General features: G+C 47.7%; 1 protein-coding gene across 1 annotated transcript; it reads right to left on the bottom strand.

Annotated features, from left to right (window-relative positions):
• Positions 1-8,803: 8,803 nt before the first annotated feature.
• Positions 8,804-11,368, bottom strand: LOC119441523 (isocitrate dehydrogenase [NADP] cytoplasmic). Its single transcript, XM_037706138.2, has 2 exons — positions 10,855-11,368; positions 8,804-9,590 (listed from the first exon to the last, which is right to left on the bottom strand). The coding sequence occupies exons 1-2, from the start codon at positions 11,350-11,352 to the stop codon at positions 8,838-8,840; spliced, it is 1,251 nt and encodes a 416-aa protein (XP_037562066.1). The 5' UTR covers positions 11,353-11,368; the 3' UTR covers positions 8,804-8,837.
• Positions 11,369-12,170: the final 802 nt, after the last annotated feature.

Genomic DNA, 12,170 nt, shown 5'->3' with positions numbered 1-12,170 from the left:
ATGCTACCTGCCACAGGCGATTTTTTAAAATTCTGTAAATCTTAATTTTGAGCACCCGGTATATAATAATCATGACCATATGACAACAGTCAATGAAGACAAGGAAAGCATCGGGGAAATTATCTGTGGTTGAAATTGAAACTGAATCTTAGAAAATATATTTTTTTAATTTGGGTTTTTGCGTGCCAAAACCACGATCTGACTATGAGGCACGCCGTAGTGGGGGACTCTGGAATAATTTGGACCACCTGGGGTTCTTTAACGTGCGCCTAAACCTAAGTACACGGGTGTTTTCACATTTTGCGCCCATCGAAGTGCGGCCGCCGTGGCCGGGATTTGATCCCGCGACCTCGTAATTAGCAGCCCAACACTGTAGCCACTGAGCAACCACGGCGGGTAATAAATAAAAGGGAAATGAAAGTGGACGAAAAGATAACTCTGGACGGTTGCACGTTAACGTTGTAGGAAGGTAAGTGGTGAAGTTTCTCCAATGCTTTTTCCGGGAGCTCACGGATAACTATAACCGTCTAGAGGGTATTGTGTCGACGCCCAGGGAGCTCCAGAGGACTGCACATGCGACGCGGTGCAAATGTCTATGAGCTTCTCGGGTCTCTGCCACACTCCTGCACGTACACGCACGCTCGAAGCGGCACGTACACGCCGCTTCCCGAAGCGGCGTGCAAGACAGCAGTACGCAGTGGAAAAGTCGAAGGAAGATGGCAAAGAAACACGACAACAGCTGCGGGGCAAACTGAAAGTACAGTACGTTACGTTTGTGCTATGTCGCGGACAACTTACGCAGGGCGTGTAGACGCAAAGCCGCATTAAAGCACCGGAGTGTCTATAGGGGACACAGCGGAAGCAGTCGCACGTCAAGTCAACCCTTCTGCTTCAGCCGCAGTAGCGTTGCGGCTATGGCATTGCTCGAGGTCGTGGGTTCGATCCCGAACCACGGCAGCCGCATTTCGACGGGGGCGAAAGAAAAAAGCGCTAGTGCACTTAGAGACACGTGAACGAACACCCCGGTGTCAAAACTAATCCGGAGTTCGCCACTACGGTGCGCCTCAATCCGATTGTGGTTTTGACACGTACAGCCCCATAATTCAATTAACGTTTAACCATTCTGCCACGATGCGATGTGCCATGGGAGGCAATGACAATGCTCAACCCTTTCGGAGGTTATGATCAATGGCGTACAACAACGACTCAAGCAAACACGCCTCCCTATGTGTGATATGTGTACTACGCAGACAAACAGCAGTGGTGCACGCAACGTAACGTTTAACACCGACTCACCACTCTCGTAGTGGACTAAACGTTGAAGGAATTAAACATTCACCGACACATCACCATTAATTATTGTCAATCAAAGCAAAGAGCACAGAAATCTTCATTTAAATTGATTCCCACAGTGCGTGGGATCAGCATACTCCGATACTCCCAATACAGATTTCTGTTGCTCAATACGTGCTACATAAAAATGTTTTTCCGAGCGTGAAAGAAGCCCGTAAATACACGCAAAACTGCCTCGCAACCGGCCGCTTGAAGCACTTTGCGTGTATTCGCGGGCTTCTTTCACGCTCGGAAAAACACTTTTATGTACACGTATTGATCGAGCAACACAAAGCTGTATCGGGAGTTTTTCACGATTCCCTACAATTTTTTCATTGACACTTTTCATGTAATTATAATATTTGAGAAGTTGGTTAATTAAGACTAATTATGTAATTAGGCATAATGCAACAAATAATCTGAGTATCTCCAAGCGATGGCAAACATTACTGTAGTTCTGTCCAGCTACGTGGCTCTTGCATATTTTGAAATCTTGGTGCATGATAGTTGGGACACCCTGTATATATACAGTGCCTTTGCATTTTTATGGAAACTTTCATTGAACTGAACTTTTATGGAGTTTGTGCTGCATCAAACAGGAGTCATCTCACGAATGTGGGCGTTTAACTGATCTATGAGAGTTCGCATAAAAATAATTTGAGGTGTGCGGAATCGCGGCCAGTACAAGCCGAAAAACAAATCCGGTTCGGAGACAAAAACTGTTTGTTTACGTTTTATAGGGGTTTCACATAGCTTTAAAATGTTTGTGCAGCTAAGAATCGGAACCACGTAACCAGAGAAGGGATCCTAGCTTCCAGATGTAAAGCTTCCTTTGCTACAAATTTAGGCAGCCCTAAAAATTGTGGCAAGGCCTTACCTTTCCAGAAGAACAAGGGGGCGAAGTTTATATGCCGGAGCTCCAGAGTATAACACACACCCAAATTCCAATACCGGACGAAAATACATGGGGTATATTGATAACAGCGTTCTTCTTCGCATTCCGATCGACTATTGCTCGGCCTATGCAACAAGCCAACCGCACGAATACCTTTTGCTGCAATATAGTCAATGTGCGCCTTCCAAGACAGTGAACCGTCATATATAACGCCAAGATACTTAACAACGTCTCTACTTGTGGTATAATATTTAGATTATAAGAGAGAGAAATATATATGGGGTCTTTTAATGGAAACGCGAGCACTGAGCATTTGTAAACGTTGAGACAGAGATTCATGAAGCCATTCTCGGTGCCCTAGATGACTTGGGCATTGGCGGCCGGCCCTACCTGAGGATAGTGAGCTACTTCAGCGGCCGTTTCGTTTACATGTCCACGCCTGACGGAGAGACTAATCGTCATCATGTATGTCGTGGAGTTCCTCAGGGAGGAGTTCTCAGCCCAACATTATTTAATGTGGCACTGATTGGCCTGGTGAGTCAACTTCCAGCTCACATCCACATCAGTTGAATATGCAGATGACATCTGCATCTCGGCTTCTGGTACAACACGCCCACAACTATTGACCCTTTTCGCGGAACAGTTTGTTTTAGAGAAACGAGATGGTGCTTACGGCGGCGCGCCATACCTCTCCTCAGCGACCGCGCACGAATACGAAACCATTACCGCTTCTACCATGCTTCTGTGCGATCAGCTGTCGGAAATGCTACTGAGTTTTCGCTAACGCACTGTGCTGTATTCACTCTGGTTTCAATCCTGTGGATTGAAGACGTATGCAGTAGTTGGCTGCAAAATAGTGACTGGCATATTAAGGAATGTAATGAATATGTGGGGCCAAGTTCGCGGACCGCTGCTGCAATTGTCCGTACGTGTTTCCGGCACTTCGAGATGTACGGCTCTCCTCGAGGATACACAAATTTGCTCATCCGCCTGCGTTGTATTGCTAACCTTCAAAGAAAGGGCTTCAGCCCCGGTACGTCGGCAAGAGTGAGTACTGCTCTTTAAACAATGATAACGGGAGTAGCGCCGCCTCCTGTCATAGTAGGTTTCGCGCACAGTACTTACGCACATTTACCCCAACCAGCACGGAAACTTACATCCACTCTTTCGCCAAAGTGTCAAAAATAAGTGAATGGGCGCACACTTGAATATACGCGTACTATATACGCACAATAAGGGACGATACTACATCAATAGCGCACGAATGGTCGAAGCTGAATGTTTCGCGAAGGTCCACAAGAGTAAGCGAGTTACTCGTGATAATACGCATTTGCTACAAGGTATTGCAATCTGTAGAACAGCTACGTTTCAAGCCTTGTGCTCAGCAAGAACAAATCTATCGGAACTGAGCACACGCGCGAGCGATTAGGCAGAAAATAATCAGATAGTGGCCGCACCGAGGAACTTCACTGTGTCAGAAACTGACAAGCTGCTGCTTCAAAATATTTGCCAAATAAAGTACAAAGAGAAAAGCACACTAATCCTGATTCATTTCATGAGCGGAATGTTTGGATAGCTTGAAATACATATTTAGCCCCGCTTTTAGAACAAGCACAATATACGCTGCTTGCGCCACTTGAACATAGGTTAATCAGCTCCGAAAGCGCTTTTGCATGTCCTCTGAAACTGTGATCAAAGCTTCATGTCGATCACCCAGTCACCGTTTACGATATCTCCCAAAACAGAGGTTTTCTAAGCCGCGCCGGCGTCATACACTTCCATTGTAAACAAGGAGGCAACGGAGGCAGTTGAGGCAAGCAATGGACGCGTCACCACGTGATCAAACATGGCAGCGCCCACGGGATCGCCGCGAAAAGGGTCAATACGTGCGAGATTACGACGGGCTGTGTCATCTACTTCACGATACATACGGCGTCAGGGTTTTCTCTTAGCTGCTGAGAAATGTGCTGTGGTTGCATTCACGCGCAAATCCGTCTGCCGCTATCCGATCTCCATTAACTGTGTTATAATACCTTTTGTAACCCACCACAGATTCTTGGACATTATCATTGACCGCGGTTTGTCATGGTCGAGGCATGTAAATATGTTGAGGCAAAAACTTAATCTGTTTTGCCATGTTCTTCGCTTCGTAGCAGGCATGAAATGGGGCCCCACGGAAGGCTCCTTACTACGACTTTATAAATCTCTATTTGTAGGCTACATTCGATACAGCCTCCCAATACTCTCAAACTTGAGTATTTCCTGCTTACGGACATTAGAGAGCGTTCAAGCGCAGGCACACAAAATATGCCTTGGCTTGCCACGGCGTGCCTCCAACAAAGGCACAATTGAGGAAGCCCGCGTATGCCCGTTATCGGTATACCTGTCCCATGAACCACCTCGTGTATATCTACGCTTACTAACACGACACCATTGCCATCCATTGACGTCGGTTCTACATGAGCGGCCGGACAGCAGTTTCACAAGTGCACTCCGGTGCCATCTACCCCACATAACATCAGGCTATGCCCTTCCATATCACCCCGTCGAACCACTGTGGGTGATGGTTCAGCCTTCGGCATGCGTGCACATCCCCGGCATACTAAAGAAATCGTTGGTTCCCGTTAGCGGACTACAACAACTTGCTCTGGCATACATCTGGTCAGAATACCAGACCTATGTTCATGTTTACACAGACGGATCCGCGTCATCAAAGGCATCGACAGCAGCGGTGGTGATACCAGCCCAGCAGATGACTCGAGGTTTCATTCTAGATCATAATCCAACATCAACCGCTGCAGAGCTGGTGGCTTTTCGGGAAGCGATTCGTCACATCTGCGGGGAAAGGCATCAAAAGTGGTGCATTTTCACGGACTCAAAACCCGCGCTGCAAATTTTGAGATGCTTCCTGCGCCACACCGCATATCAGGTTCTGGCACTGCAGATCGCCGAGCTACTTTAATGCGCTCAAGAAAAACACCACCGCATAGTGTTCCAATGGATCCCAGGTCACGGTGGGCTCAATGGTAATGAGATGACTGATGCTGAAGCAAGGCGAGCCCTCAGCAATGGCCTGCGAACTGTAGTGCCGTTTTCTAGACCAGACATCACATGCCTCCTGCCGAAATTAATGAGGAGTGCGACGAAAACATACTGGGCCCTCCCAGACGCTCGTCACGTCCGCCTTAAAAGGCTGGATCCCGATATGCAATTTCCTGTTCTGCGGGGAATTCCACGCCCTCGTACATACCTGATACACAGACTGCGATTAGGCGTTGCTTTCACGCGCAAATACTTGCACATCATTGCACGGACAGACTCCCCGGACTGTTCAGTGTGTGGTGTTGTAGAGATTACAGACCGTGTGCTCGTGATGTGCCCTGAGTATGCGCACGAAAGACTGACACTGGCAGCTACCTTGAGGCATTTATACATTACACCGCTGTCGGAGGACCTCTTGCTATAGGCGCAGGGCCACGGAGTTGGCAGGCGATAGAGGCAATGCGTGTATTTTCACGTTTCTTAGGCGACACGGGCCTGGACTCACACTTGTGATAACATTTATGCAATGTGTCCTTTCATCTCGTTCCTCCCATTATCATCCCCCATTGTGACCCTCTTTCTTCCCCTCTTCCCCTTCCCTTACGTGGAGTAGCAGGCCAGATGCTCAGTTTTCCGGCCGACCTCTCTACATTTTCCAATCACTTAACTACTTCTTCTTTAAACAGAGATGCATCGCATCAAGCCATCTTTCTATAACAGACAAGTATGTCTGTAATATTTTATACAGCTTTTGGATGTCATTTGTCGACGAGAAAAATGCGATGTCATCAGAGAGAGACAGAGAAAAAGGTAAAGGAAAGACAGGGAGGTTAACCAGAGGTTATTTCATGTTGGCTACCCTGTACCAAGGGCGGGGTAAAGGGATGCGAAAGGAGAGAGAAAGAAAAAATAAGTAAAAATAAAGAATAAAAAAGGAAGGAAATAAAATAAAATCACACACACACAAAACAAGACTGTTTCTGTGGGCACTGTCACGCAGTCTGCGAAGGCGTTCTCGTGTTGCATAGTGTGAACGTTCCATCCATAAAAAACGTCATCAGCATACACGTAAGTATGTACGCCATCATGACATTGGATGGAACTGATTAGAATGTTAAATAAGAGTGGAGAAAGTACCGCCCCTTGTGGAACGTCTCTTGCAGGCTTCCACCGCGAAGCCGAAAACAAAGTTTGAATCACCCATTTTGTATCTGTATTGCTTCAAAAACATTTGTCGTTGCTTCGCTTCTGATAATTTGCGATTCTTTGTTTAGCGGACAGAGAACAGGCTTTATTAAAGAATTCCGAAATTTCCGAAAAGTACCGAAATTTTAGGTTGTTCGAAGTATTCGAAAATACCGAATAGTTACTTTTCGAATACGAATACGATTAGTTAGTGTGTAATATTCTATTCGTATTCGAAACTTGAAATATTCGCAACTACTAGTCATTTCGTTAATTTCAAGCTGAGCGTTACTATAAAAAAGACTTGCACACTAAATAACGACGCACAATACATAACCTTCCAACGGAACGACCTCAGAATATGTATAACCGGCCAAATCTCGCACGAGCACCGATTTGCTGTGCACCAGCACCTTACAATCGGAAAAACCTAACAAACGACGATACAATATTCACGAGCTTTGTGAGCATGAGTTAACCTTGACCGTTTCGCAAGTTCGTTCAATCGTAAAGCGCTGTAAAGCAGAAAAAAAAATCAGCATTTACATAAGCTAGCTAAAGATTTGGCCGGCTGTACATTTAGCATTGCCAATATGTGTCCAAATGCAATTGGCGGGGTATTCAAACGTGGATACGTCTACTAAATTTATGCATTTTGTTCACAAATAGATGCATATTGGGTGTCTCGGAGGATATTCAAAAACTCTCAAGTGGGTTTGGACTCCTAAGCATGAGGAATCTAACTTCTTAATTTCTTCATCGCTTTTGTTTCGTATGTAAGATGTACGGATCACACACGCAGTTACAATCGGTTTAAGCGATGCATTCATTCGCTGTTCTTGTTTAGCGACCATTCGCAAGTTTTGCCCCTTTTCACGGCAAACCTCCGGAGGCTAGAAGGGGGAGGTGAGAGAACGTTCTGGAAATGGCGGCAGTATGCTCGCAGCGCGCTCGCGCGCCTTGTACACGTCGCTGCGCGTGCATGCTCAGAGCTTCATTCCACATCGCTATGGGTCCAACTATGCTTTCGCCTTCACATTCTTAGAAAGTTCTCAGCATCCCCCGTAATTTTTTTTTTCATCCTCGAGGAAAGCCGTGCATCACGAAGGGTGATCGGCAACACAGGCAGTCAGTCCTTATGTAGCCGTGGTCCGTGGACTTGGTCACACAGATTCACTTCATTTTGTTTGATGATAGTCACTATATTTTTTTTTTTTTGCAGCCAACCACTGCACACGTCTTCCCTCTACCGCTGCACATGTTCAACGTGAATGGAGCCCAGTGCGTTAGCGAACACCCAGTTCCATTTCCGACAGCTGTTCGCGCAGTGGCAGGACAGAAGCGGTAATGGTTTCGTATTCGTGCACTTTCGCTGAGGCAACGTCAGGGGCGCCGCCGAAAGTGCCAGCTCGTTCCGCTGGAGTAAGCTGCTCCGTGAAAAGGGTCTATAGAAAACACTACCAAGTTGGACAGAATTTCACCGCAAAACGTCTCACTCAACAATAACTTGTGGCGCTAGAATATGCGGATATCCAATTAATGATGATGATGAAGGAATGACGATAATCGTATGACGACGACAACGTGGCATGACGACAATAGTCTGCGCAAAACGTAGTGACGACGGAATGAAGACGAATGTATGACCATGATATATGACAACAATGGGATGGCGAGCTGGAATGACGACATTGGGATGACGATGCTGTTATGACGGTGACGGAATGACGACAATGGAATGAAGGAATGAAGACGACGTTGTATGACGTTGTATGGTATAACAGCGATTGCATGACCATGATGATGATGAATGAATACAAAGGAATGGTGACGACGGCGCCGCGATAACTAAATGACAACTCAATGACGACGGCAAATAAAGATGGCATAACAATGACGATGACAATGAAGGAAAGATCACAATGGAGTAAAGGCGATCAACCGACGACAACGGAGTGTTTGTGTTGGAGTTCACGTACGCGCTTACGCACATCGCCTGTCATCCCCGGACGCTTCGGCTTTCCATTATATCTGGCGCCAGTTATCATGTCACGTGCCGGCCAGTCGCGCTAGACAACAGCCAGCATCCGCGAAGTGCGGGGGAAAAAAGCTGTTATTACAGCAGTGCTGTACGTTTGAGAATTGATAAAGTACACAATGAGTAGCATGACGTGTACCAAAATTACCAAGGGCACACCTTGGTACCATACGTTTTCGACTTGCAACGGCCTACCGTTTTGTAGGACATATACCGAGCCAGGTGTTGCACTAATAGTGTTTAGCCCCGACTAGCCCTTATTTCGTGCGAACAAGACACGATAACAAGGTATTTTCGTCATTAGATGAATTTAATGTCCTATCGACTCCCTGAGTGAAACGGAGCCTACTGGTGCTCTTCCGTGAACAACTCCTTGAACCTAATATCCAGCTGCTGCGCCAGCTTGTCCACGAATTCGAAGGTGTTGAGGTAGTCCCTCCTGTCGACCTTTCCGAATCCCTTGACGCACGACGCCAGGTCCTTGGTCATGAAGCCCGACTCGACTGTGTTGAGGCAGACCCGCTCCAGACACCTGGCGAACGCGATGAGCTTGGCGTTGCCGTCGAGCTTTCCCCTGTGCGCGAGCCCCTTGGTCCAGGTGTACACCGAGGACAGCGAGTTGGTGGAGGTCTCCAGTCCCGCGGTGTGGCGCCTGTAGTGCTTGGTGACCGTGCCGTGCGCCGCCTCGGTCATCGTCGTCTTGTTGTCGGGGCAGATGAGCACGCTCGTAATCAGCCCCAGCGAGCCGAAGCCCTGCGCGATGAAGTCCGACTGGATGTCGCCGTCGTAGTTCTTGCAGGCCCACACGAACCCGCCCTCCATGCGCAGCGAGCGAGCCACCATGTCGTCCATGAGCCGGTGCTGGAAGAAGATTCCCTTCTCCATGAAGCGGTTCTTGTACTTCTTCTGGTAAAGCATCTCGAATATGCTCTTGAAGCGGCCGTCGTACTTCTTCATGATGGTCTCCTTGGTGCTCAAGAACAGTGGGTAGCCCCGCTGTAGCGCGAACTGGAAGCAGCAGTACGCGAACTCGGTGATGGAACGGTCCGTGTTGCACATGGCGGCCGCCACTCCCAGCGTGTCGTCGAAGTCGTAAACCTGTTTGACAAGAACGAACAATAATTTAGAAATGCAATTTATTCAACTTATTTTGTAAAAGTAAAGCGACAAAATCCAGGCAGCCAAGACGCACATGAATTTCACGCGATTTACAGACATCGAGAATGCCGCAAAAACATCGTTTTCTTTCTGATGACAAGCCGCGATGTCTCTACGGTGTCCTCCTATACGCGCCAACAAGTGCATCAGCACAAACCGTAAATAATGTAATGCAAGAATGATATTTTAGAAAATTACCTTGCAGTTCTTTCGGTTTGTCACAACTGCACAAATGCAGCCAATTTTTGCAGTCTACACTTTTCAACGTTTTTTGACGGAGTATTCACATAGCATATTTGGCTCCAGTGCGTCAATAAAGCCAAAAGTCGCAAAAACAGCAATGATAATCTAATAGTTGTTTGTGAATACAGATAACCCACTGGTCAGCGAGGGCTCGGATATGCTTTGTCAAAGTTAAGATGCGCATTCGACATATACGCGAAGCCTACTTCAACTGAAAGGTTACCTGACTTCAACCGAAAGGTTATACACTAAGTGGTTAAGTGCCGTCTAGGGAGCGTTTTACCGCAAGAATGTTTCAAATTGGTCCATCATCAGAGGAGATAGGTGAAATTGAAATGTCGCGCGTCGTCATGCTGCAAGGCGGTGAGCTTCACTGCCAACGTTCATTTTCAGCCTTTTTCCTCGACTAGCAACCACCAGGCGACATTCCTCCCCTGCCTTCTTCAATACTGGGGCCGAGGAACCGCTCGCATTTAAGTCTTGTTCTTGCTCTTTAGTGAAATGGCGGAACCAACTCTGGGGGACCGGCAATGAATCGGGCGGTGAAATATACTTAGCCATCGCTAACGTCCTTTTTCTTTTCTCCTTGCCATTTTGCTGCGCTCTTCCAGGGGTGGTTTTTAGAGTTCTGCATTGGGTCATTTACAGAAGTCTCGGGCCATAATCAGTGACGTTTAGCGCAGTGAGACTGAAGCACAGGCGATTGTGCGTGTAACCTTGGTTCTCCGACAGGAAGTGGGAGCTCCCTCGAGAGCAAGTGCGCGCGCACGGACTCTCCTTTGAAATTTCAGCTGTTTTCGCGCAGTTGTGGGGCAGTGCAGCGGCAGTATACTTTGCAGACACAATAGTCCGCGCGTGATCTACGCGCTGGCCACGCTGGTTTGTTTGCAATTCCCAAACCCGTTTAGGGGCCCTCTAAGTTCCCGCACGCCTGCTACGTACTAAATTTGCCGGCGCTTACATCAAGGTGGTAGGGAGCTCCGATGGTGGGCGAGTACTTTATCTGGAGCGTGCCGGGTCCGGGGACCACGAAGTCCTTGCCGTTGTACTGGTCGCCGAACGCGTGGCGCGCGATGATAATGGGCTTGCGCCACTGCTTCACGAGCGGCGGGATGTTGCGGCATACGATGGGCTCCCGGAACACGGCGCCGCCGAGGGCGTTGCGAATGGCGGCGTTGGGCGACATCCACATGCGCTTCAGGTGATACTTCTCGAGAACGTCCTTCTCGGCAGTGATGGTGGCGCACTTGACTCCCACGTTGTGTATCTTGAGCGCCTGGGTGGCCTCCAGGGTGACTGTGTCGTTGGTCTGGTTGCGGTGCTCGATGGACAGGTCGAACACCCGCAAGTCGGCGTCCACATAGGGCTGGATGAGCTTCTCCCGGACCAGGTCCCAGACAACGCGCGCCATGTCGTCGCCCCGCATCTCGACCACGGGCCCGCACTTCAACTTCTCCATGGGCGCAGGGGACAGCAGGTCGGAATGGCGGGGCTAGATCTAAAGACTAGCTGGACAAAAGATCGGCAGCCTGGGAAAACAGCGCGTTCGTCTCGGGGCAGTCGTGCTCGCGACTACGAGCTGATTGAGCCTCACGCGGCACAAAGAAAGAGAAAAAAGAAAATTTTTATTCTTAACATTGCACGCATTCACGTGAACCACTTCATCATATACATCGGTCCATCGTAAGTTTGTTGGCTGAATCACTGAAAATTAAAGAAAACAATTCATTACCACCTTCAAAAATTCACGGTGCAGCATTTCACTGCTTGGAATACCCGCAGGTAACATGCCCCCATGCATTCTGTATGGATGGCGATAACGATTTCCTCAATATTGCACATACCCACCACTGGGGTTTGGCCAAGAAGCTGGCCGCACAATTCAAGTAATATAATATCATATATGAAGAAATAAAGGGCAATATAAGTGTTAAGAATAGAAATCGAAGAGTAATCGTGCAGGATTGACTAAAACTCATACTTTAGCATAAGAAATTTGCAAGAAATGAGAAGGATGGTAACATTAAATTGTCTTGCCAATGTTTTTGTGTTGAGAATAAAACTGTACATGGCAATTCAAACAACCCTGTATCTGTATAAAGCCTACAGAGCCGAGGCCCCGACAGAAAGGATAACTTGGCAGGTCAGTGGTAGTCCGAGTCTGTGAAACAGAGCCTCGAGAAGTCTTTTTCGTTGTAGTGAGAATCAACAACAGGACAGCAATTAAGTAATGATCAATTGGTCTCCGGTTCATTACAGAAGTGACAGAGAGGGGAC

This window comes from Dermacentor silvarum, chromosome 2, assembly GCF_013339745.2.
Source record: "Dermacentor silvarum isolate Dsil-2018 chromosome 2, BIME_Dsil_1.4, whole genome shotgun sequence".
Taxonomy (NCBI): domain Eukaryota; kingdom Metazoa; phylum Arthropoda; class Arachnida; order Ixodida; family Ixodidae; genus Dermacentor; species Dermacentor silvarum.
This window is presented reverse-complemented; position numbering and strand designations above follow the sequence as displayed.